Genomic DNA, 26,953 nt, shown 5'->3' with positions numbered 1-26,953 from the left:
GCAGTACTGTTTAACTACACTGAAGATCAACAACATGTCTATGCTCTCTGACAATTGTATCTGCATCACCAGACAAATCTGAATAAATGTATAAACCTGGCAAAACAGTTTCCATGAACAAACTTTAGTTGTGTACTTACCGTTAGTGAGTAGCCTAGCTTTAAAAAAATAAAATAAAAAAAAAAACACAATTAAAGTTAGACCATAGATGAATTACAATTTGACAGGTTCAGCAAGGATTGTCTGAATTTCAATCCATCTATGGCTAGTCGTGTTCGAGAGCAGTCAATCTACCGATCATGAATGGGCTTGCTAGAAAACGTTGTTTTGGCTGCAGCACTGATCAGTGTATTCTGACAGCAGAAGTCCAGCTGGCTCTTCCATTTTCAGAATAGCATGACACAGTGGGGTGGATTTCTGCATCCACCTTGAATGTGTGGATGGGGGAAATCAGTTCAGGTTTATTCTTTCAACCTGCTGGCTGAATGAAAAATACTGAGCCTTGTATGACCAGCTTTAGACAACCTGGTCTAACTAGACCAGTGGTTCTCAACCCCTCTGGTGCCGTGACCCCTTGATAAAATTTCCCAAGTTGTGGGGACCCCTAACAGTACAATTTTCATAGCATGGGTTGTCAGCACCTAAGGCCAGACAAGTAATTTGCGCCCCTAGCCCACGGACATTTAGGGCTCCCTAAGTGCCTTACACTTGTACAGTATTAAAAACCCCTTCTGGTACATTTTAGTAGTGCTGGCAGTGCTGGCGGGGAGTTCTGATCAGCCAGCTTAGGTGCTCTTGATCAAGATCATCTGCTGATCTGAAAACTATAGTGGGGACTTTAAATTGCAACTCTAATCACAGGTAGTTTACTCACTGTGTCTCCAGCTCTATGGTGTCTCGCAGCAGTGACACCTATGCCGAAATCAGGAGATAGGGTCTCCTCCAGCCACTCCAACTTCACATTTCTCACCAGTCAGCTGACCTCTAGTCTCTGCCCCACAGCCATGCCGTGAACTGAATGGGCGGGCAAGGGCTCCAGGGACAGCCCTGCTGTATGGCTGCAAAAAGGCTGAGAGTGCTGCAGGCTTCAGGAACAGCCCAGGATTCGGTGACCCCTGGCAAATTGTCATTTGACCCCCGAGGGGGTCCCGACCCCTAGGTTGAGAACCACTGAACTAGACAAAGAAAACCTACTTACATACAGAACAATAAAATGTAAACCCCTGAATAGGGAAAATAAGCTACATGGACTAGAAAGTATCCTCACTCAAAAACAATTGCATACCAGGATGAAAAAAAAACAAGAAAGGTTAATAATGGAAATCTGCACACATCAGGGTGGATTTACTAAAACTGGAGAATGCAAAATTGGGCGCAACTCTGCACAGAAACCAATCAGCTTCCAGATTTTTTTTGTCAAAGCTTAAAAGCGGAGGTTCACCCAAAAACACAACTTTGTACCATCCAAACTAGCATACTAGCATCAGCTACAGTATGCCTTTTTTTTTGTGCTGTACTTACGGTTTAATCCGTAAGTTTCGTTTCAGACACCCGCGGGGAATGGGCGTCCCTATGAATAGTGGAACATGATTGACGGCCGGCTATGGCGCGTCACACGTTCCGAAAATAGCCGGAGTAGGACTCGGCTCTTCACGGTGCCTGCGCACAGACTAGGAGCTGACTGCGCAGGCGCCGTATATGTCAGCGCCCTATTTCGGCTTTTTTCGGAAGGCATGACGCGCCATAGCTGGATGTCAATCATGTACCCCTCTTCATAGGAACGCCCATTTCCCGGCCGGAGTCTGAAACGAAAGTTACGGATTAAACCGTAAGTACACCGCAAAAAAAAAAAAAAATAACCATACTGTAGCTGATGCTAGTATGCTTGTTTGTATGGTAGATAAAGAAATTTTTTTTTTTAGGGTGAACCCCCGCTTTAACTGAACAAGCTCAAGTTAGAAGCCGATTGGCTACCAAATCTGGTGCACCAGATTTTGCACTCTGGCGTTAGTAAATCAACCTCAATGAATCACTGTCCAGCTCAGAATTAGTGTGTGAATGAGTGTTTATTGACAGCTGCCTCTGTCTGTTGCTACCTACATACACAAATACACAGATCTGGTCATCTGATGCCCAAGCTAAATAGTCAAACTGATCCATGAATGTGCACATTAGGAAGATCGTTTCAACATATTTTCCTATAAATTTGCTTGCATTACATAAAAGGATATTCCCTGAACTGATGGATTTGAGCCTTCATATGCTCCTCACATACTTGGCGCAGCTGTTTGTACAGTGTGTGAGACACTTTGGAGGAACACAAGTTTTCCACAGCCTAGAAATAAAAAAAACACAGTGAATCAATTTTACTTGATAACATACTATATATAATTTATTTATATTTGCATTTATATATAACAAAGAATGAGAAAAACACAGTTTATTCCAAATGGATCAAACATTTGAAACAATTACTTTAAACCCCGGTTCATTGGCCAGCCATTTTGGTAAAATCCCGAAAAACATGCGAACAGAAAACCGCTTATCCTCAGAAAACAAAAATAACTTTGTTGATACAAAAATAAAGAGCGTTGGCTCATGGCCAGTGACACTCATCCCCATTAACAAGGTCTGTTAACAGAGTATTTAAAAATTCCTGTCTGGGGTCTCAAAGAAGAGGTCTCCCCAGTTGAGCAACCGTGTCTCAGCCAAAACCTTCCCACATTGCTAACTCAGCTCACTGTTGGTGAACTGTTAGACAGGACAATTCCGTTTGTAGCAGGCTGGCAAGTCAAGCTGGGAATTTTCTTTGTTTTTGTTTTACATGTTTCGCCCTTCCATGTGCACCTTGCCGTTAAGGCCAGTTATAGGTGAGGGCATTTGCTGTTTGTACCGTTGGTAAATTGGTGGGGCTCACTGAACACCTTTGCTGCCATTGTGCCATTTGCTGGGTGTCAAGTGTGCCCCCAATGCCTTTAACCCCTTAATGCCCGCCGCACGACTATTTACGTCCGCACAATGGCACGGACAGGCAGAAGGACGTATATATACGTCCTTGCCTTTCCGCGGGTCGGGGGTCCGATCGGGACCACCCCCCCCGCTGCGTGCGGATTCCCTCGGGGAGCGATCCGGGACGACGGCGCGGCTATTCGTTTATAGCCGCTCCGTCGCGATCGCTCCCCGGAGCTGAAGAACGGGGAGAGCCGTATGTAAACACGGCTTCCCCGTGCTTCACTGTGGCGGTGCATCGATCGTGTCATCCCCTTTATAGGGGAGACACAATCGATGACGTCAGACCTACAGCCATACCCCCCTACTGTTGTAAACACACACTAGGTGAAGCCTAACACGTTCAGCGCCCCCTGTGGTTAACTCCCAAACTGCAACTGTCATTTTCACAATAAAAAATGCAATTTAAAATGCATTTTTTGCTGTGAAAATGACAATGGTCCCAAAAATGTGTCAAAATTGTCCGAAGTGTCCGCCATAATGTCGCAGTCACAAAAACAAAAAAAACAAACAAAAAAAAAAAAAAACGCTGATCGCAGCCATTAGTAGTAAAAAAAAAAAAAAAAAAATAATAATAAAAATGCAATAAAAATATCCCCTATTTTGTAAACGCTATACATTTTGCACAAACCAATCAATAAACACTTATTGCGATTTTTTTTTACCAAAAATAGGTAGAATACGTATCGGCCTAAACTGAGGAATTTTTTTTTTTATATATGTTTTTGGGGGATATTTATTACAGCAAAAAGTAAAAAATATTGAATTTTTTTCAAAATTGTCACTCTATTTTTGTTTAATAGCGCAAAAAATAAAAACCGCAGAGGTGATCAAATACCACCAAAAGAAAGCTCTATTTGTGGGGAAAAAAGGACGTCAATTTTGTTTGGAAGCCACGTCGCACGAGCGCGCAATTGTCTGTTAAAGCGACGCAGTGCCGAATTGTAAAAACGCCTTTGGGCATTTAGCAGCATATTGGTCCGGGGCTTAAGTGGTTAAGGAGTGGGCTCCAGGCATACCTGCCCTCAATCTATCCATTACTATACACATGCTCCTATAGCAGGTGGGGCCTGGAGCATGACATCATCCCACGGCTATCACGAAAATCAATTGCGAGTCGATATATGCTTTCTCAGCTAGCACTGTTTAAGTGCATTTTATTGCAAGTGTATTACTTTTATTCTGCACATAAAATGTTTTAAACAGAGAACACTAGATGTGGAGAGTTCCGTTTCCATTTCTGAGGCCCATAGTGGGATACAGAAGACACAGAAGAGTTGGAATGCTACATCCTCATCTTTATTTCCCTTAAAGGGATACACAGCGTGTTTTAACCCCCGGCACCACCATAACAGTAAGGTGAGCGCCTTAGGCCCTGTACACACGATCAGTCCAAACTGATGAAAACGGACTGAAGTTCAGTTTCATCGGTCCAAACCGACCGTATGTGGGCCCCATCAGTCTGTTATTCTTCGGTCCAGAAATTTAGAACTTGCTTTAAAATTGAACTGATGGACTGGTAACCGATAGGTCAAAACCGATGGTCAGTACGCAAAAGCATCGGTTCCAAACCCGGGCACGCTCAGAATCAAGTCGACGCATGCTTGGAAGCATTGAACTTCATTTTTCTCAGCACGTCGTCGTGTTTTACGTCACCGCGTTGGGCTCGATCTGTTTTTGAACTGATGGTGTGTAGGCACATCAGACCATCAGTCAGCTTCATCGGTGAACCGATGAAACTGAACTTCAGTCCGTTTTCATCAGTTTGGACTGATCGTGTGTACAGGGCCTTAGTGTGCACAAGTGTTGGGCGGCACTGACATTTGTCGATTTTTTACACCGTGGTGGAATATTTACAGTTTTTGGACTGTTTATGTTGATTCACAAGAAAATTGATATAATTTAAATATGGATACTAATGCACCTTATTGATTTCAGATTTAGTTACTAGTGTGTACATTTTTATGACATAGTTTGGTGACACTTTACTGTAGTTGCGCTACACTGTATCTCTTAGTCATACAGTCCTTATCTATATGCTGCAGATTAGGGTGTTATAAAAAAAAAAGCACATGTAGCATTTTTGTTTGTTTGTTATGTGCATTAAGGTGTATCCTTGTTACAAACATTAAAGCGGAGGTTCACCCAAAAAACAAGTATCTAACATTACATTCAGTATACCTCAAACATGTACAGTGTGCCAGTGTTTTTTTTGGGGGGTTTACATGCGGTCTTATGTGTATTTTCCTCCTGGCTTCCGGGTACTCGCTCCCGTGGGACTGGGCGTTCCTGTGCAGTGCCGCAATGTCATCTGGGACTTCGCCCTTTTATAATATCAGTTGGATGAATAGTGCTCCATTGGTGGTTTCAGCAACAAGAATGATTCCCCATTGTTGGTGTCAGTGGATGGAATAGTGCCCCAAGGGCCGGAAAAAGGCAAGCAAAGGGCCGGATCCGGCCCCAGGGCCACAGTTTGGAGACCCCTGGTCTAGATAGACTGAAAATGCATGAAACTGGATGTCTATGTTTTTAAAGCGGAGGTTCACGCAAAAAACAAGTATCTAACATACATTCAGTATACCTCAAACATGTACAGTATGCCAGTGTTTGTTTGTTTTTTGGGGGGGGTGTACATACGGTCTTATCGGTATTTTCCTCCTGGCTTCCGTGTACTCGCTCCCGCAGGACTGGGCATTTCTGTGCAGTGCCGCAATGTCATCTGGGACTTCGCCCATATGATTGACGTGCCTGAGAAAAACTCCCCCCGGCGGATAAGGCGCGTCAAGACTTCCCGAAAGTAGCCGAACCGCGAGTCGGCTCTATACGGCGCCTGCGCAGTGAGCTCTACACGGCTCCTAGTCGGTGCGCCGTATAGAGCCGGTTCGGCTACTTTCGGAAAGTCGCGACGCGCCTTATTCGCCAGGGGGAGTTTTTCTCAGGCACGTCAATCATATGGGCGAAGTCCCAGATGACATTGCGGCACTGCACAGGAACGCCCAGTCCCGCGGGAGCGAGTACCCGGAAGCCAGGAGGACAATACAGATAAGACCGTATGTACACCCCCAAAAAAAACACTGGCACACTGTACATGTTTGAGGTATACTGAATGTAATGTTAGATACTTGTTTTTTGGGTGAACCTCCGCTTTAAAAACATAGACATCCAGTTTCATACATTTTCAGTCTATCTAGACCAGGGGTCTCCAAACTGTGGCCCTGGGGCCGGATCAGGCCCTTTGCTTGCCTTTATCCGGCCTTTGGGGCACTATTCCATCCACTGACACCAACAATGGGGAATCATTCTTGTTGCTGAAACCACCAATGGAGCACTATTCATCCAACTGATATTATAAAAGGGGTACAATTCCTTCTGTTGACCCCAACAATGGGGCACTAGTCCTCCCACTGACACCAAAGATATTATATTGTTTACTCCCAATGGCCACAGTCTGGCCCTCCTAAAGTCTGAAGGACAGTAAACTGGCCCTTTTGTTTAGAAAGTTTGGAGACCCTTGATCTAGACCAGTGGTTTTCATCCTTTGTGAGACTAGGGCCTGGTAAATTCTTTCAAAAGCCCCAACAGTAAAAAATAAAGCAAAATTAATATTAAATTAGGTAATAATCCAATAGCACCCACCTAAGGCGTCACTAAGCAATGAATGAGAAAGGTGGGAAACAATGAGGCAAACAGAACTGTTTCAACAGGCCCAACACCACCAAGGATCAAATGACCCAACGTCAGATTGCCATGTATCTGAAAATTGCATCTGCAGAAGACTGGATGTCCACCTGGTAGAACTCTGAAAAGGTATGGACAGAGAACTAGGTGGTGGTTTTGCATAGCTGTGCTACAGAGGCCTGGTGCCAAAAAGTCCGGGAAACTTCAACCGATCTGATGGAATGGGCACATAAAAGTGCAGGAGATTTGTCTGAGAGTAAGTTCTAACAATAAGATTTCTTATCCATCAAGATGGTGGATTTGGAAGCCCATTGTCCTATCTTTGGTCCTGAGAATAGGACAGAATAAATGAAGAATCAGTCTTCCTGATCGAAGCACGTGCTTTGAGGTAGACTCTAATGGCTCATACTACATACAGACATTGAAGAGAATTTTTTTTGATGCTTTGGAGCAAGGCATAAGGATGATTGGACTATTTTCCTCACTGAGGTGGAAAATTGACATTATCTTAGGAAAAATAAAAGGATGGTCTTGGGTGCAAGATAACCTAGTTATTGAAAAGGATGAGGAATGGCTGCCTAAAGAATAGAGCTGCCAGCTCTCCAATGAGGACACTTTGCAGAACAGGTCATCTAAGGGAATAGCTCTGATAGGTTCGAAAGAGTGGTTTCTGCAGGGCAGAGAGGACAACTTTGAACTCTCAAGGAAGTAGGGGGGGTTTGATGTGAGATACAACTTGAAAAAAAGTGCTTAATGCAAGGTGAATAAAACTCAAAGTCTTGAAAAAGAATGAACAAGGCCAAAGCCCGACCTTTCAGAGGTACCTAGTTCCCACTTCCTCTCCTATCGCTGCGTCACTGAGCAGAAGTTCACCTCTCCCCCCTCCCTGCAATCTTCTAGGACACATCACAGGTCCCAGAAAATTGCCTGGCCATTCAAGACAGCGCAGCGCGCCTCGTGTATGCCCAGCAGTGAAGCCACAAGCTTTCACAGCCGAGCGCCCACACTTACAATGCCGGCGCCGTGGAGAAGAGCGAGGTTTTGGGTGGCCGCATCGCTGGACCATGGGACAGGTGAGTGGCTGTTTATTAAAAGTCAGCAGATACACTTTTTGTAGCTGCTGACTTTTAAATGGGTGGAACTCCACTTTAGAGGGGAGAAGAGATGCAGCTCTGTGCAGAGCTTCTCCCCTCTCTTCCTTTTGACAGAGTGGCTTGCCATAGGGGGCACTCAGAGGAGGAGGAGCCAAGATCGCCAGTGGAAAACCCCAAAAGAGGAGGCTCGGGGCTGCACTGTGCAATACCATTGAACAGAGCAGGTGAGTACAACATGTTTATTATATTAATTTGAAAAAATTACCTTTAGTAACACTAAGGCCGGGTTCACACCATCCCTGCATGCAGTTCACAGCAGGGGTCCGGTGTGTGCCGAATCACTGGTTCAGGTCCGATTTCAGACCGAATTTTTGGTTGAAATAAAACCTGAAACGCACCAAAAAAGTCGCGCATTTTTCCGGCACACCGGACCCGCTGCGGAGATATGCGAATCGGCTCCATAGAGAGTCAGTCACATTCTCCTGCTATGCGAATTGAATGCGGGGAAACACACATTCAATTCACATAGGTGTGAACCCGGCCTAAACCTTGTTCATTGACAGCTGACAGAGTGGGTGCAATGAATTCTTCATTATCAAGCACAATAATAAGGTACCAAAAACTCTGGCCTGGCAACTTTTAAAGCATATGTTCCAGATCCAGAATAGGTTTCGCAAACATGAAGAGCGATTTATTAATATTTAACATTCACATCAGGACATATAAAGACTGCATTGTTATGGAAAGTTTATGTGCAACTGTAAGAGCGTTGCACAGCAGCAGTGTTCTAAGCTCACTCACTATACTTATAAAGCCCAACAAGTATGCCGACATATCCCTGTGCACAACATGTCCTCATGGCCCTCTCCCCACAGCTACTGAATTACGTAACCTATGCAAACAGCCACCATATTTACAAGGACACAATCTTATGATGTTGTACAGAGCGTAAGGTCAGGATTAACACTAACTATGCAAAGCAACCTATTTGATACTACAATAAATCGTACAAAAAAATCGTACAAATGAAAGAAAAAAAAGAAAAACACCCGATATAGTTGCATGCTCCATATAGAGGTACATTATATGACCACTAGAAAGCTTTATATTGGATGCCTGCCCAAAAAAAATGCAATTTTCTGCAGGGTTGCAACGATACCGTTTTTTTTTTCTTTTAAATCGGCAAGTACGAGTACCGATTCTTTCGGTCAAGTACCCAGGCTAACATCACTATGACAAGCCTGGGTTCACACAGGAGCTATGCGGGAAACCGAATGATATTCGGACAGAAATCGCATTCCTGTTCAAACCGCATGTGATTCTTTGCAGCGCAGTTTGAGCCCATTCATTTTGTATAGGTTCAAACTGCATTACAAAAGATATCGGTTTCTGTTACTCGTGCAAATACTTGGTATCGGCAACGATAATTTTCTGCCATATATTTACTGTACACTAAGCTATGTGTGCAAGCACATGAGTGGAGCCATTAAAAAGAACTAGACTTATAAAAAAATAAAAAAAATGTATTAATTACCAACCCAACCTGAAGAAAATCATAAAAAAAAATAAAAAAGTCATTTGAGTGGCCAGGATTACACATTATTAATTTTAGCGGCTTTGTAGTATTTGTGATACTTTGCTTCAGAAGAATAAGAAACTTTAAAGTAAAAAAGGCACACAGAAATCTCATACCTGATAGAGCTCTTCTAAATTGTACTTTATGGAAGTGCTGCTCACTATGGCATTTACTGCTTCTTGGAGCTTCTGCCAGGTATCCTGAGTGTAATTATCAGGCAGCTTCGGTTTATCTGCAACAGGCAACACTACAATTACTGAAATATCTAAAGCATCAATGCAAGTGTATAAAGCTATGCTTAGTTACATGCATACCAACAGAAAGTTACACCACACAAAACCTTACAGTGATTGTAAACCCTCACATATACCCAGTATATGTAATATATTAATAAATAAAGGGTGTATATATATATATATATTTATTTATTAATTACACACATACATATACACACACACACACACACACACACACACACACACACACACACACAAATATATACACACATATACAGTGGGGAAAATAGATTTTGTAAGTTTGCCCACTTACGTCAGAGCGTCTCCTACCCGACGTACGTTTCGTGAGATGTGACGTCGTCTGGGGAACCGTTCCCCAGACGACGTCACATCTGACGAAACGTACGTCGGGTAGGAGACGCTCTGACGAACAGCGTTCCAGTCCACGAGGACGGGTGATCGTACAAGCCGGCCGGCTTATCTTTTAATCGTTGATTCTTTTGTAAGTGTACCTTTTTTATACATTAAACCTACATCCTATGGTACTTCACTATTGTTGGATTCTATTCATTTTTCTGGTGGTTCATTGTGCCGTGGAAACTGGGGGAGCCCTGTACCAGTAAGACTGGAGTTAGTTCCACAAAGGCCCTGGCTGGGGTGCAGCCGCAAGCCAATTTATTTTATCAGTCTGGTAAGTGCATAAATATAACTGTGTTTCCTGTCGGTGGTGGTTCTTCCCTCTAGTGTGCTATCATATGATTCAATTTCAATTTATTCGGTACATCACTATGTGAGTTTTCTCTCTTGGAACTTCTATGCCACTTCACTATTTGGAAGGATTCTCACCTCTGATGTGGACTACAGTTCCGTGTTAAAGGCCCTGCCTGGGGTTCAGCCGCAAGCTCTAATTTGCTTGCCTTCTGGTAAGCACACATCCCTTATTGCATTTATATATCTATATAATTTTTTTTCACGTTACTTATCCCTACAATTTTAAGTACCAAGTCATGTTTTGGTTGGGGGGGGGATCAAATACTTATTTTACTCACTGAACTGCAACCTAATTTAGAGCATTTGTATCATGTGTTTTTTCTGGATTTTTGGTGGTTATTCTATCATTTAAAATACACACAAGATAAAAATGAGACCTTTAATTTCCACCAGGGACACCATACCATCACCCGCAATCCCAAAACATATTACCAAGGAAAATGGTTTATATCTAATTCAATGTGTGTATGAATGTTGTGAGAATCCAACAAAAGCAGTCCGAAGAAATTTTCTTTTAATTAGTGTGATCCATCACATATGAGCTGTATAAATTTAACTAGATAATATTGAATATATATTTATAAAAAACTATAATAATAATAGTAATAATAATAAATAATAATTTACAATAATAATAAAATATTTTTATTATTACGGTATATAACTTATAATTTGGTAACACACAAATCTTTTTAGAAACATACCTTTAAAATTTTTGATAATCAGCTTTTTTGATGCCTTGGGTTTTGAGGGCAGTGCTGAAGTCTTAGTTAGTCCATTGGTGTGGGCAACTAGTGTTTTCCTCTGAGTTTCTGGCTCCATGGCAATGTTGTGCAGAAAAGCACCAAGAAAGTAATTTCAAGTGGGTGTCCTTAAGCAGGAGATTATCATTAACAGCTCATTTGGTGTCTACAGAAAAAAATATATACAATCAGAACATTAAATTTATCACTTACATAGTAGGCAATAAATTAGAATCAAACAACATTTTTCCAGCACAACTTCATATATAAATTAGGCAAAAATCAGGTTTCCTTAAGGTGCTTTTTCTGCGCTAATACCAAAACATTTATTTTTTTCAATTTTGGATAGAATCAGGGTGAATTTGATTTAAATCACTATTAAAAAGGCTTGATTTAAATCATAATTTTTAAAGAGCAACTGTCAACTCTGTCCTGCAGCGGCTCCTCCTCCTCTGACCCGCTATTGACTCACCGATAGTCCCATTCACTTTAATGGGACGGCTGGTGATGCGGCAGTGACACAACAAGGTGAGTGGATGCCCGCTAACAGGTGCTGTCATGACGGATCTAAAATGACAGGTGCTCTTTAAATGTAAGGACTCATTATTGCCGATAGTTAGAATCTTTAATATTTGCAAACAAAATGAAGGTTTCCTTTTAAGAATAATAAGCTGTCGGGTTAGTAAAACTGCGATATCCGAACTGATTCAATCATACAGTTTGAAGTGTACATAGATTTACAAAACAATGAGATAAAGGAATATTCCTGAACTTTGTTTTATCTCATGGTTACTGTGAAATTGTGTGAATGCATCAATGCAGTGCATGTTATCTTAGCTTGCATTCATTGAATGAGTTTACCAAAAATGTAAATATTGCAGAATATACAGCCTCATGCTACATAACTAAGCTCCATTTCATACTGAAAAAAAAATATTAAATGAAAAAAAAAAAAAAAAAACAAAAAAAAACACCTATCTTTAGATAGATTTTTTACTGCAAAAGCCTTTTATTAAAATACATTTAATAAACATCAAAAACCAAATAGATTTAAAATCCCCCCAAAAAATCTGATTTCAATAATAATCATAAAAATAAAAAATACCCCTCTCCGTTTGTCACAAAAACTATAAGCATGTTATTTAGGTACTGGCAAAAAATAATTGATACTATTAACCGGGTATTTCAAACACAGGTACAAAGGGATCCTAAAGTAAGTTTACTGGGGTGCCTAGAAAAAGAAACATACATACCAACAATTAGGATATCAATTAACAAGATGTTTATTGCACACAAGCTAATCGCATAAAAATGGATTTCCTCAAATGCGACAACATTCGAGGAATGGTGCTTACAGGTTAACGACACTATTAAAAGAATGGCAGGTTTGTCAAAATAGGGGGGGTCAAAAAAAGTTTCATATAAATATGGGATTTGTGGTTGGGTATGCTCTGGATGACTTCTTTTAGAATATCAACAGGTGGAACTCCAGGGGTGGATGGTTCTTTTTCAAATGATAGAAAATGTGGGGAAGGATAAGTGAAAGAGGGTGGAATAAAGAAAAGTAAATAAAAAACAGTAAGAAAAAAATGGAGAGGGACAAGAGGCGGAAAAAAAAAAAAAAAAGAGGAAAAAGAGAAAAGGAAAGAAAAGTGAAAAGAAGAGAAAGGAAGAGTAGAGGGATACCTTTAGGATATAAATGGATTGTATAGATAGGCGTACCTATAGATATAGGACTGTTGGTCTTATTGTAGGGGGCATTTCTTCCCATGGATGGGCATAGGATGAGGTAGATAAAATGGGGGGACAGGGACGAGTTATTTACATGAATAGTGTTGATGTAATTAAGGGAAAGATAGACGGCGTGTGTGTTGGCCCTTGTTTACTGCTTTTTGTTTAATTTTATTTTTTTAACATCTATTCTATTTAGTTGCTTTTGTTCTAAATGTTGTAAACTAAAATTGATGCTAATAAAAATTATGAATTGGAAAATGTTATGGTTGTTACTAGGAAAGAATAGAGAAGAAATCTTCCAACAGGTCTAAGAGGGGATTTTTCATCACCATGCATTGTGTATATAAATCTAAAATGTTTTGGCTTTAGATGTTTAACCACTTGCTGACGGCCGTACGACTTTGTACGGCCTCAGCGCGGCTCCCAATCTCTAACAGGCTGTCTTTTTACGGCCGCCCCTTTGCACGTTCCCCGCGCGCGCTCCCGAGCGCGCAGCGGGGAACTGCTGTGCTGGCCGTGTCCCTTGGACACAGCCAGTCACAGAGCGCCGTGAACGGCCAATCGGAGCGGCCGTTTCCTAGGCGATCTGTGCGGCCAATGAGAGATGATCTCATATGTTTACATATGAGATCATCTCTCATTCCCGGCTCTCGCAGACAGCGGTGCTGTCAGGGGAGAGAGGAGACGGATCTGTGTCTCTTGTACATAGAGACACAGATCGGTCACCCCCCCCAGTCACCCCCCTTCCCCCACAGTTAGAACACTAATTAGGGTACACATTTAACCCCTTCCTCACCCCCTAGTGTTAACCCCTTCCCTGCCAGTCACATTTATACAGTAATTAGTGCATATTTATAGCACTGATTGCAGTATAAATGTGAATGGCGCCAAAAATGTGTCAAAAGTGTCCGATGTGTCCGCCATAACGTCGCAGTCTCAATAAAAATCGCAGATCGCCGCCATTTCTAGTAAAAAAAAAATAATAATTCTGTCCCTTATTTTGTAGGCGCTATAACTTTTGCGCAAACCAGTCGCTTATTGCGATTTTTTTTCCTTTTTTTACTAAAAATATGTAGAATACGTATCGGCCTAGACTGAGGATAAAAAAAAAACGTAAAAAAAAAAAAATTGAGCTATTTATTATAGCAACAAGTAAAAAAAAATTTTTTTTTTTCAAAATTGTCGCTCTATTTTTGTTTATAGCGCAAAAAATAAAAACCGCAGAGGTGATCAAATACCACCAAAAGAAAGCTCTATTTGTGGGAAAAAAAGGACGTTAATTTTGTTTGGGAGCCACGTCGCACGACCGCGCAATTGTCAGTTAAAGCGACGCAGTGCCGAATCGCAAAAAGTCCTCTGGTCAGGAAGGGGTTTAAGTGCCCAGTAAGGAAGTGGTTAAATAAATAGTAGGGTTGTTACTGATCTAAATTTTTGTGTTCGATTAATCGATTTATTTTTTTTATCGATTAATCGACTAATTTCAATTATAACGCACATACGGATCCAACTACTTTTAGCTGATCTCCTTGCAGGCTGATTGCCAGTGCAGCTACCAACCACTGGAAAAATGGATAGCAGGATACAAAAAACACACAAAGGCAGCGCTCGATGGGAATAGCATTAACTTTTATAGTCTTCAAATAGATAACAAAATAAATATTGCACTGGAGATAAAATCGATGTAGCTACATAAACTGTAAAAATGGTGCAAGTAATACCTAACGGTAGCAAAAGCAGTCATAAAAACATGTAGCTAAGTATGATACTGGTATAAAAATGTGTACAACGATGCCACTGCTGAATCCAGATGAGGAGAGGTTAACATCAGTCCGTCGGAATGTAGATGTCCCGTAAAGGGAACTATCACAACTAACAGTGGATGGCTGTAGAATCCCAGGTTGGTAGAGGGAAGTGATAGAGGGAAGTGTAACAGCCCTTGCGTGTGGCAGATAGTAAGGTCCCGCCGGCATGCAGATATGAAGGCACAGCAAAGGAGCCCTGCAGATGGACACGGCAAGCCTCGCCGGTGTCCATGATCTCACCGGATCTCCGACGGAACTCCCTGAGTGCCCGGAAGCTGGCGGAGAGGCGAGTACCAATCACTCCTTGAATAAGGCCCCTTTCACACTGGGGCGGGAGGCACGGTGGCGGTATAGCGGCGATAAAAATAGCAGTGCTATACTGTCGGAATTGCCGCGGGATTCGGCTGCTAGCGGTGCGGTATTAACCCCCACTAGCGACTGATAAAGGGTTAATACCGCCCGCAATGCGCCTCCGCAGACTTTGGGAGTTAACCACTAGTGGTTAACTCCCAGTGAAATTACCTGGATCTCAGTTTGCCAAGCTGTAGAAAACGGCTGAAGCTGTCCCCCCACTTGGCCGAGCGGGGGCGCGCCTTCATAAGAAATCCTTAATGATCAGTTTACCGGTTCTTTGTACCCACGGCTTTTTGCGGCCCTGGTCTGGTTCTGGGTCCTAGGCTTTGTGTTGGCCGAGAGTCTCGCCGTCACTGCCTAGAGGTGGCAACCCCTGGAACCGGAGAAAAAGACTGTTTGAAACCTTAAAAGGTTTTTTTTTGTCAATAATGTAGTTTTCATACTTGAGATCTTCTGGATATATTGATACATATCATCCCCAAAGAGCCGTTCCCAATGAAAGGAGAACCCGGCTACGTTTTTACATGGGGCTTTTTCTGACCAATGTTTTCACCAAAGGATTCTGCGCATGTGCACCATAGTCTACAGCACCTGGTATTCCCAGGCGGCCTCCCATCCAGGTACTAACCAGGCCCGACCCCGCTTAGCCTCCAAGATCAGGCGCTTTCAGGATGATGTGGCCGTAGGCATGGTATCCACTGTAAAACATAAGGCCTTAGGCAGGCTTTCCCAAAGTTTGAGCTGGTCTGGAGGGAGATTCTTGCGTCTCTGTTTCACCTGCTCCTTTAGGACCTGACACATACCAACTGCTGCCACAGCAGGTTGGGTTACAACCCCCCCGCCATAACAAAGAAAGATTTAAAGCGGAGGTTCACCCTAAAAACATGTATATAACATTGCATTCTGCATACTTCCAACATTTACAGAATGCTCTTTGTTTTTTTTGTTTTGGCTGTACATACCGTATTATTGCTATTTTTCACCCGGCTTCCGGGTACTCACTCCCGCGGGAGTAGGCGTTCCTATGCAGAGGCGGTGTCATGTGGGACTTCGCCCAGATGATTGACGTCTTGAGAAAAACTTCCCCTCGGCGGATAAGGCGCGTCACGAGTTTCCGAAAGTAGCCGAACTGCGAGTCGCCTGCGCAGTCAGCTCTACACAGCTCCTAGTCGGTGCGCAGGCGCCGTATAGAGTACGGACTCGCAGTTCGGCTACTTTCGGAAACTCGTGATGCGCCTTATCCGCCTTAATCACACAGTCTGAATGCCGAGTAGGCGCGGTCAGCCTCTGGGGGGTGGCCGCGGGGCCGTAATGTGACCATATGCACCCTGAAGACACTATGCAGAGCTTGCAGCAGAGAAGTGTGCCGACTCACAAGGAGTTCTAGCTCCTGACATGGTAAGTGGAGCTCCGGCTCTTTACTCCCTCCAGTGGTGATTAAAGGCAAGACACATAACTCATAAAAAAAGAAGGAAGTTTCTTAAGAGTTTAAAATGTAGACTTTCCCACTTAGCTTATCCCCGCCGCAGGACTGCTAAAAACAGTGCCAATCTTGACCCATCACGGCAGGTAATGTTATGCCAACCTTCAGGGGTAAGGGTTCCTATTTAAAGGAGACCTCTTCCCTGGGCCTTGTAAAAAGACTCTGCCATATTTTTACGCTCTGAATAGTGAAAGTGCTGGACCCCAGAGCCCCAGTCCTCAAAGAGAGACATTACAGGCACCACCTCGGTCTTCAGCGAGGCTCGGGCTCATCCATTTGGCGTAACTTAGTAAGCGGTTTGAATGGACCCGGCGGCGTAGCTCCTTAACCCCCCCAGGGGGGTTTTCCAACAGAGCTCATTCTTAGCACATCCTTACTCGTGTCCTTCACCTTAGACACTGGGGAAAAAACTGAGGTACTCCCCTTATGGGAGGGGTTATATAGAGGGGAACTATACAACCCATATGTAAGGACTTAGACTCTGTGTCCCGTGGTGTACGATAAAGAAAATTATTTTGTAAAATATAAAAGATGGGGTCAAGTAAATATGCACTAAACATGCCAGGCCTTAGGCCTCATGCACACTGGATGTTTTTACAGCTGCTGTTTTTGGCTTTAGATGTTTTTTTCTGCAGCCAATAAACTCTCCAGGATGTTATCCTACGTGTCCATGCACTCCCCATAAGCTAAAAGCCTTTAAAGGTTATCAAAATTTGAGTTAATTGTTATTAATGGCTCTGTAATTATTGCTTGCGTGTATCCATTCAGAGAGGGAGCCCTATCTGGCCCCCGCCCCTCTACCCCCTGATTGGCTGGCTGACTTTGATAGCCATGGGAGCCAATGGCGTCGCTGCTGCGTCTCAGCCAATGAGGAGGTGTGCCCAGAAGGCTTAGACATTCGTGGACATCGCTGGAGAGAGATGGTAAGTAGTTGGGGGTGCTGGGGCAGCTGCTACACATAAACCTTTTTTATCTTAATGCATAGAATGCATCAGGATAAAAAAACCTTGTGCATTTACAACTCCTTTAACTGTATTGCAATCACAAGGGGGCTAACAAATACGATACAAATCACATCTGGGGTCATAAGTGGTAGGGGGAATCGGGAACTGGTGTTCCGCGAGCACCTCCTACGCTCAATGTTTTTCACTGCTCTCCGTTCCTCTGGGGAGCCCAGAACCAAGGTGGAGCCAAGGGAAGGACCATGGGTCCTGCTGGCAAGGAAAGGGGACTCGCTTTAAGAGCCCCACAAAAGAGATCCTGGAATCACTGCAACAGCTGTGAGCTTTTTTTAACCCCTTGAATACCAGGAACTTCATAAACATACATAATAGAGTGGTTAATGAAAGCAATAATAAAAAAAAAAAAACACTATAATTTAGTATACCATCATTATGCAGTCACCAGTCAACTGCCACACATGCTTATTAAAGTCAGTTCAACATTTTGCAGATCATTCTTTGGCAGCAGTTAGCATTAAAGATGACACAATAGTAGACACAAAGTATTTGAGGTTGGACTGATTTACAAAACACTGCAGTCCAGAGAACATATGACACTGAGGTTTACTTTCTGCAACCTGAGCTAATACTTAAAGAGGTTCTTAAATCTGAAAGCAAAAAATTAAAAGTCAACAGCTACAAATACTGTATATTAGAAATAGGCCACTTATCAGCCCAAGGAATGATCCAGCGCTGTCCTCACCCGAGCCGTATTTTCAGCCGCCGGCATGTTTACATTGGGAAGCTGGCTGGGACTGCTTGCAGCTTCACAGCTAGCTTCCCACTACGCATGCACGAGCCACGTTGTGTTTTGTAAATGATCCTGCAGCTTTCTGGGACCTGTAACGTGTCCCAGAAAGCTATGGCGGAAGGGGGGGGTGACGACTTCCGCTAAGATCGCTGCAGTGATCCGACCGGAAGTGGGAATGGGTACCTTTTAAAACCAGGTACCCCCCCCAAAAGAAATTAAAGCAGAAGTCCTGCCAAAGCTCATTTGGCTTAACTTCTCTTATGGATCACAGAAGTGCAGTTAGTTTTGCACTCCTGTGACACGGTTTTAGTGGGCTGAAGCCCGCCCATTGCTGACGTCACAGATATCAGTCCAGTCATCGCAACAATAAGGTCTGGATCCGCCAGGTGCCTGGAGTGACACCCATCTTAGCCTCTCCGCAGAAAGGCTGAGGTGGCCTCTCCCTGCCCCTCACAGCTCAGCGCTCCAATGAGCATGGAGGGAGATGAGCAGAGAGCTGTGACTGACAGTCAACAGCTCTCTGCTCACGGAGCTCTGAAAACCGAGCAATCGGCAATGTTTCCATTGCTTCGTTTTCAGTGCAGAGGAGCCAGGGGACAGATGCAGTATCGGACTGATGCTGCATCCACCTAGGTAAGTATTAATGTGAATTAAAAAAAAGAAACCCATACTTCTCTTTTAAGTGCCAAAACTTAAAAAGGAGGGAGGAGGAGGCAGACGAGCAGAACTTTACAGTTTATTTAAGTGAAGTTGCGCTTTAATCCTATTCAAAGAGAATGCTTTTCCATACATGACAAACTTTGTAAACTGTGGTATAATTGGATTAAAAATTATATATATATATATGTGTGTTCAAAATTATTCAACACCCCAATGCTGTAAAGGGTTTTAGGGAATTTAGTGTACATTTGTAATTGTATTCAGAATGAAATCCTACAAGGACTTCTTAAAGAACCATATGCAACTAAAATGACATCAATTGGTTTTGTAATACAGTAGTAAATGTTTATTTTGTGAATTCTTCATTTACACAATTATTCAACCCCTTAAAGACTACCACTCTGAAGAACAGAGGTTCATTGAAGTGTTTTCAATCAGGTATTGAAAACACCTGTGGATGTCAGGGAGCAGCAATAAAGCATAATAAGCACCAATCAGGCAGCTTTAAAATGACTGTGATACTCAGTTCCTTCTAGACATTTACTGGTGTGGTTACAAACATGGTGAAGTCAAGGGAATGGTCCAGGAAGACAAGAGAAGAGGTGATTACTCTTCACAGGAAGGGCAATGGCTATAAGAAGATTGCAAAGATGTTAAACATACCAAGAGACACCATAGGAAGCATCATTCGCAAATTCAAGGCAAAGGGCACTGTTGAAACGCTACCTGGTCGTGGCAGAAAGAAGATGCTGACTTCGACTGCTGTGCGCTACCTGAAGCGTAGAGTGGAGAAAAGTCCCCGTGTGACTGCTGAGGAACTGAGAAAAGATTTGTCAGATGTGGGTACTGAAGTTTCTGCTCAGACAATACGGCGCACACTGCGTAATGAAGGCCTCCATGCCAGAACTCCCAGCCGCACCCCCTTGCTGTCTCCAAAGAATAAGAAGAGTTGACTGCAGTATGCAAAAATCATGTGGACAAACCACAGAAGTTTTGGGATTGTGTTCTGTGGACTGATGAAACAAAATTAGAAGTGTTTGGGCCCATGGATCAACGCTATGTTTGGAGGAGGAAGAACAAGGCCTATGATGAAAAGAACACCTTGCCTACTGTGAAGCATGGCGGGGGGTCAATCATGCTTTGGGGCTGTTTTGCTTCTGCAGGTACAGGGAAGCTTCAGCGTGTGCAAGGTACCATGAATTCTCTTCAGTACCAGGAGATATTGGATGACAATGTGATGCAGTCCGTCACAAACCTGAGGCTTGGGAGACGTTGGACCTTTCAACAGGACAATGATCCCAAGCATACCTCCAAGTCCACTAGAGCATGGTTGCAGATTAAAGGCTGGAACATTTTGGAGTGGCCATCGCAGTCACCAGACTTAAATCCGATTGAGAACCTCTGGTGGGACTTAAAGAAAGCAGTTGCAGTGCGCAAGCCTAAGAATGTGACTGAACTGGAGGCTTTTGCCCATGACGAATGGGCGAAGATACCCGTAGATCGCTGCAAGACACTTGTGTCAAGCTATGCTTCAAGTTTAAAAGCTGTTATAACTGTAAAAGGATGTTGTACTAAGTACTAAGATTGAATGTCACTTGGGGGTTGAATAAAACCGATAATGATGTGAGCACAGAAAAGACATTTGTGGTTATTTCATTATAAATGTTATGTTATATTTGTCTGACCTACACGTGCCTCTTTGATTTAATTGTAAGCAGGATGACTGAATGATCAAAATCAATGTCAAACTGGCCAAAACAATCAATTTCATGGGGGGTTGAATAATTTTGAATAAAACTGTATATATATATATATTATTCAATGATAAACCAGAAGCATCATCTAAAGCCGAACCATTTGATTTTAGTTTCTACAGCTTGGAGAAGTGTTGAAACCCAGTAAAGTTTAACCACTTCAGTACTAGCATGTAATACCCCTTCTGTACCCGGCCTTCCAACACAGCTGATCACAAATCGAGGTAAAGGGCCAAACACAGTGGCCCTTTACCATGTGATCAGCTGTGTCCAATCACAGCTTAACACAATGTAAACAGACTTGCAGTTTATCAGCAGTGCAGCCCATCAGTGCCCACCAGAGCAGCCTCATTGGTGAAGAATTATTACTTATTTGCAACATTTTCTAACTGAAATAAAGAGGAAAAAAAATCCTTTTTTTGGTTTATATAGCAAAAAGTAAAACACCAGTGGTGAATAAATACCACTAAAATAAAGTGTCGTCTCCAAAAATTTAATTTGGGTACAGTGTTGCATGACCGCACAATTGTCATTCAAAGTGAGTTAGCACAGAAAGCTGAAAATTGGCCTGGGCAGGAAGGGGGTGAAAGTGCTTAGTAGACAAGTGGTCAACATCTTTAAAAAAAAAAAAAAAAAAAAAAAAAACACTTTAGCTCTGCTGCTTACCCTGATCATTATGAGCATCACTTTCAGAGGTCTCAATCAGCAGTGAAGCCAGCTTCACTGCTGGTTACCCTTAGAGCCCTTTCACACCAACAACGCCCAGGCGTCAGCGGTAAAACGCTGCTAGCGGCGCTTTACCGCTGTTTTTGTGGCGCTTTCCGGGCACTTTTAACCCCCCTCTACCAGCTGAATAAAGGGTTAAAAGCGCTCGCAAATCAATGCTGCTGAGGCGATTTGGCGCCGCCTATTGATTTCAATGGGCAGGAGCAATTTAGGGGTGGTGTATTCACCGCTCCTAAAGTGCTGCAAAGAAGCTGCTTGAAGGACTTTTTTTTATGCCCTGCCAGTGCAGCGCCTCAGTGTGAAAGCACGCAGGATTTTACACTGGGATAGCAGTTGAGGCTTTTTTATTTTGTCTTAGACCCCTTTCAGACTGAGGTGCTTTACAGGAGCGCTTTCATGCTTAAAAAAAATAAAAAAAAATAAAAAAAACGCCTGAAAAGCTCACAAAACCTATTTTCATTCAAATAAATGAATTATTTTACACTGGAGCAGTGCGCTGGCAGGGCGGTGAAGAAAAAAAAAACGTCCCTCTACATTGAAATGAAGGAAAGCTCTTCAAAAGTTCCTGAAAAACTCTTCAAAAGCGCTCAGTGTTTTTCTTGCAGTTTAGAAGCACCTCAGTGTAAAAGGGGCCTAAAAGTCAGCAGCTACTAGGGTTGCCACCCCATCCCTTTAAAACAGAACACGTATGAATTACACAGGTTCTGAGGCTAATTTAATGCAGGTAAGGCACCAAATGAGTCTAATTACCACCTTAATTAGCCACAGAACCTGTGTAATTAATATGTGTTCTGTTTTAAAGGGATGAGGTGGCAACCCTAGCAGCTACAGTATTTGTAGCTGCTGACGTTTTTTTTTTTTTTTTTGAAGGAGGCCGGAGCTCCACTTTAAGCCTAGAGTCACGTATGCAAAAAACGATTACTTGTGGGTTTCTGACTCGCAGAGAAAACGGACAAAGAGGGAGCGAGTGTATGTTGCCAATAGGTTAAAAAAAAGGTATTTTTTACCAATGTGTTCTGTCCCCCCACCCCCTTAGCTGTCCAACAACAAAGCTAGCAAGAAGGGCTCACCTGCAAGGTAACCCCCCGGAAGAGCGCTTCTCCTAGGGCAGTGTTTCTCAATTCCAGTCCTCAGGCCCCCACAACAGGTCAGGTTTTCAGGATTTCCCTCAGATGAAAAGGCTGTGGTGATTACTAAGGCAGTGAAACTGATCAAATCACCTGTGCAAAATAATGGAAAGCCTGAAAACCTGACCTGTTGGGGGGGCATGAGGACTGGAATTGAGAAACACTGTCCTAGGGGGTTATACGATGTAGCTACCAGCGCCGCCGGGGGACCCCAGAAGTCGAGGACCGGGGGCACTCTGTGCAAAACAAACTGCACAGTGAAGGGAAGTATGATATGTTTGTTATTTATAAACAAAAACAAAGCAGAAGTTCACCTTTTAAGAAAACATAATTAAAATGTACATTTGTATGCAGATTTTACAAGTCCCTCCCTAAATACAGGCAGAACTTGTAACATGTCCCACAGGGTAAACTTAGCCTTTAGCCTGGCTACACAATTAGAATATATAATATTTAGATTACCCAGAACTATGTAAAATTAGGTAAAATCTAAACAATCCATTCAATTAGTATACAGTGAAGCAGGCCCTTGTACTAGATAGTTGGTGGTAGATTGTACAGTGGCTGTAAATCTCAGACATGAAATATGAACAAAGCATAGCCCTTGTTAGTATCTACTTGTCTCAATTAAGAGCACTAAGGCCTGGATCACACCTTTGCATTTTTAGCACGTTTTCAGTTTTGTAGAAACACACCACAGTCCATTTAACATGGTTTCCTACGGGAGTAGTTCACATCTGCGAATTGTATGGAAAGGGCCAGGGCCATTTTTGTCGGGTTTTTGGTTCCATAGGGCCAGATTCAGGTAGATCTGCGGCGGTGTAACGTATCGCATTTACGTTACGCCGCCGCAAGTTTTACGGGCAAGTGCTTGATTCACAAAGCACTTGCCTGTAAAGTTGCGGCGGCGTAGAGTAAATCCCTCCGGCGCAAGCCCGCCTAATTTAAATGATCCGGATAGGGGGCGTGGATCATTTAAATTAGGCGCGTTCCCACGCCGAACGTACTGCGCATGCTCCGTTTTGAAATTTCCCGCCGTGCTTTGCGCGAAATGACGTCGCACCAACGTCATTTTTTGAACTTCAACGTGAGTTACATCCTTTCCTATTCACGGACGACTTACGCAAAAAAAAAAAAAAAAAAAAAAATTTGACGCGAGAACGACGCCCATACTTTAACATGGCAAGTCTATCTATACGCCACAGAATAGCAGCTTTAACTATACGCTGGGAAAAGCTGACTAGCGATGACGTAAGAGAATGCGATGGCCGCGCGTACCTTCGTGGATCGACGGAAAAAGCTAATTGGCATACCCGACGAGGAAAACGACGCGAAGCGCTCCAGCGGGCTCCGAAGTATTGCACCTACGATCCGAAGGCGTACGAAGCCGTACGCCTGTCGGATCGAAGCCAGAAGCTGTCGTATCTTGGTTTGAGGATTCAAACTAAAGATACGACGCGGCAAATTTCAGTATCAGTATCAGTAGATACACCGACGTACTCGCTCTGTGAATCTGGCCCATAGACTTTAATGGATGAAAAGCACGTATTGGAAAACGCAAAATGCACCTGGAATATGCAAACTGCATGGGTGTGAATCAGGCCCAAGTGTCACTTTTGTCTTCTGCCTCATTCTCCCGCTATCAGCACGAACCACTTCTGCCAAGTTTTCCTGACACCTAGAAAAAAAAAGGTGACAGGGGAGGGAGCTCCAGCTGACTGACAGCCTTAGTTCCTGTGTGAAGGAGTTGTCCCTTTCCTCCAATCAGCTCTCAGAGCGCCCCTCACTGAGCTTCGCCAAGTGTAACTTTAGCTCCACACCCCCATTTTTTCTGAACTCTCAGACAAGCTTTATAAAAGCAGCACTTTTAATGAATGTACAGAAGAAAGGGCTGCAGAGAGACAGATACAACTTATGTCGAAGGATTGGTTTCATCTCAGTGTATCACCCGAGGCCAGTCATTTCACTGGTAACATGTAAGGATTTACAACCAATTTAGGGCAACACATAGGCGTAAGTAAACTATGTACTTTGTTCCCTAGGAAACAGGACAAGCGAGACTTCTCTGTTAGGGCCGGTGATCTGCCGTGCTGGTTCCAGCTATCGTGGAAGTTCCAGCGCATGCGCAAGCTGATGTGCTGAGATGGTTCCAGCTATCGGGAAAGTTCCTTCAAGGACTGCGCAGGCGCAAACTTGCTGACGGAAATCCCCGAACCGCGGCCGGCATTCAGAGCGACGTGGATTTCGAGGTAAGTGGCCAGTCGGCCTCACGTCCTCGTTGCGCTCGGACGGCTCGCTCCGCTTGCTCGGCCTCCTGGCTCTTTTTTTAACATCCTCCAATCCACGGGGATGTTAAAGAATGAGCCTGGATGCCGGGCGAGGTTCGGAGATTTCCGTCGGCAAGGATTGCGCCTGCGCAGTCATTGAAGGAACTTCCCCGTTAGGAGAACATTAAGGACAAGTCACCGGTTCAAACTTGTGCAAATTCTATTTGGATTCGGATGCATAGATATGCATAGATATGCATGTCACCTAAAAAAGCACTATTTCCAATGAAGGCCGTTCACATAGTGTGATTTTGATCCATTTAAAAAAGGGGTCTCATGCGTTTGGTGTGGTGTGAATTTAATGCTATGCCCAGTCCCCCCCCAAAAAAAAAAAAATTTGCACCCATCAACAGAAATTGCACCATGAAATGGCATCAGGGTGAACCTGGACTTAAACCTTTACTGCCCACACACATATGTGCCCATGGATGGCGGATCTTTCTGTGTGCTCAGTGACTGTGCTGTCACAGACAACTAAATGATTGGTAGATAGCTACTGATCATGTGACCACTCTGCCAGCCAATCACATGATCAGCTGATTCTTTTTGCCCCCCAGGTGTACAGGCCTTGTTAAAAAGGTACAGAGGAAGGAGTCAAACCATCACAGAGGTTCTAACCCCTCACAACTCCATCTAAAACAGCAACTGCTTGAGGCTTTTTTTTAGATGGACTTTAGCAATGGGTGAGGGAAGGGGTCAGACAAAGAGATGATATAATAGGGTGTAGAACACATCATTCTCCCTGAGCCTTCAATGTCTGCCTAGGCCTGTATCCAGTGTACACAAGGAAGAGCTGGGCCCGGCTCTGCAGGGTTAATGCACATCTAATCCTCATCACAGGACAGTGCTGAGCCTTGGTGACACCGCCTGCCTCACGTCACAGGACACAAACACTGACCACATACAGACAACACTGCCTTGGTGCTCCCGGCGTGCCATGTCTGCTCTGCACGTCATCTCGCTTTCGGACTGCAACAAAACACCGATCACCGGCTACAATCCAGGAACTCACCATGCACAACCGCGCATGCGCCTCCAACTCTCACGACTGCTGCAAATACCAACACACTCCACTGCGCAGGCGCCGCTCTCCTAGCGCCTTAGTCCTAGTTCTCGCTGCCGATTTGCGTCATCAGGTTGCGCCGGTTGGAGTTCTTGACGCATGCGCGCGTGATGTTTGGTGAGCGGGGGTTTTGTTTCATTTTTATGAAAACGTTTATTTCAGGGTAAAAATGGGGACACTCGACGGAGTGAAAGCATAGTCATGTCTGTATTATTTACTTGTCTTCAGCAAGTGGAATGACAGGAGCTACTGAAATGTAGCAGAGCGATTTTCCTCCCCATAGCCAAGCATGGTAGTTGTGAGAAGTACAGAGCTATGCATATAGATTCTGCTATGTCAGGGGGCGCCAAACTTTCTAAACAAAGGGGCAGTTTACTGTCCTAAACACTTTGGGGGGGCTGGGGCCAATGTGAGTAAACAATGCCCCATCGTTGGTGACAGTGGAAGGCATATTGCCCCATTGTTGGTGTCAGTTGGAGGAATAATGCTTCATCCTTGATGTCAATGGGACGAATTGTGCCCCATCGTTGGTATCAGTTGGGAGGAGTTGTGCCATTTTCATGGTGTTACTGGGAGGAATACTTCCCCATTGCTGGTGTCAGAGACAGAAATAATGCCCCATTGTTGGTGTCATTGGGTGGACTAGTACACCAAAGGCCAAATAAAGGCAAGCAAATGATTACATCTTCCCCAGGCCGTAGTTTAGAGACTGCTGTGTTATGTGATCAGATGGCTTTATATGGCTGCAGTCTGCTTTGTATCCATCACTTGTGGAATGTGGCACAGGTTTTATTTACAGCCTCAGGATAAATGAAAGGCAATAAAAACAGATTCCTGAATCCACAAAAATATGTAGATTCAGGACTCCTCCCTGCTGTGTTATTGTATCCTGACAGCAGGAACTCCTCCCCCACTGTCAGAATACACTTGCAAGCCACTGATCGAAGGAGGTTTTTTATCATTACCATCTGACAGCAGCTGATCTAACGATCGGCTTCTGTTGAACCGGGAGGCCTACATACAGATAGGAATTCAGCCAGTCCCTGCAGGACCGGAAAAATTTC

General features: G+C 43.6%; 2 protein-coding genes and 1 pseudogene across 6 annotated transcripts in view; 1 reads left to right on the top strand and 2 right to left on the bottom strand.

Moving 5' to 3' along the window:
* CUL4A (cullin 4A) overlaps positions 1-25,938 on the bottom strand; it is a 79,030-nt gene extending 53,092 nt beyond the window's left edge. The window contains exons 1-4 of one of the 3 annotated variants that reach the window (XM_040336248.1): positions 25,839-25,938; positions 11,069-11,273; positions 9,474-9,589; positions 2,232-2,335 (exon numbers count right to left, since the gene is read on the bottom strand). In XM_040336248.1, the coding sequence (XP_040192182.1) occupies positions 2,232-2,335; positions 9,474-9,589; positions 11,069-11,186 (338 nt within the window). In that variant the 5' untranslated portion in view covers positions 11,187-11,273; positions 25,839-25,938. The other 2 variants (XM_040336246.1, XM_040336247.1) reach the window with 2 other exon arrangements.
* On the bottom strand, positions 15,577-15,685 carry LOC120929818 (annotated as a pseudogene).
* Positions 25,905-26,953, top strand: part of PCID2 (PCI domain containing 2) — a 57,912-nt gene continuing 56,863 nt past the window's right edge. Inside the window, exon 1 of one of the 3 annotated variants that reach the window (XM_040336251.1) lies at positions 25,905-26,006. The gene's annotated coding sequence lies outside the window, so the exon portion shown is untranslated. The remainder of the gene's footprint in view (positions 26,007-26,953) is intronic. The other 2 variants (XM_040336249.1, XM_040336250.1) reach the window with 2 other exon arrangements.

The sequence above is a fragment of the Rana temporaria genome, chromosome 2, assembly GCF_905171775.1.
Source record: "Rana temporaria chromosome 2, aRanTem1.1, whole genome shotgun sequence".
In the NCBI taxonomy this organism is placed as follows: Eukaryota; Metazoa; Chordata; class Amphibia; order Anura; family Ranidae; genus Rana; species Rana temporaria.
Note: the sequence above shows the minus strand (reverse complement) of the source record. Positions and strands in the feature narration are given on the sequence as shown.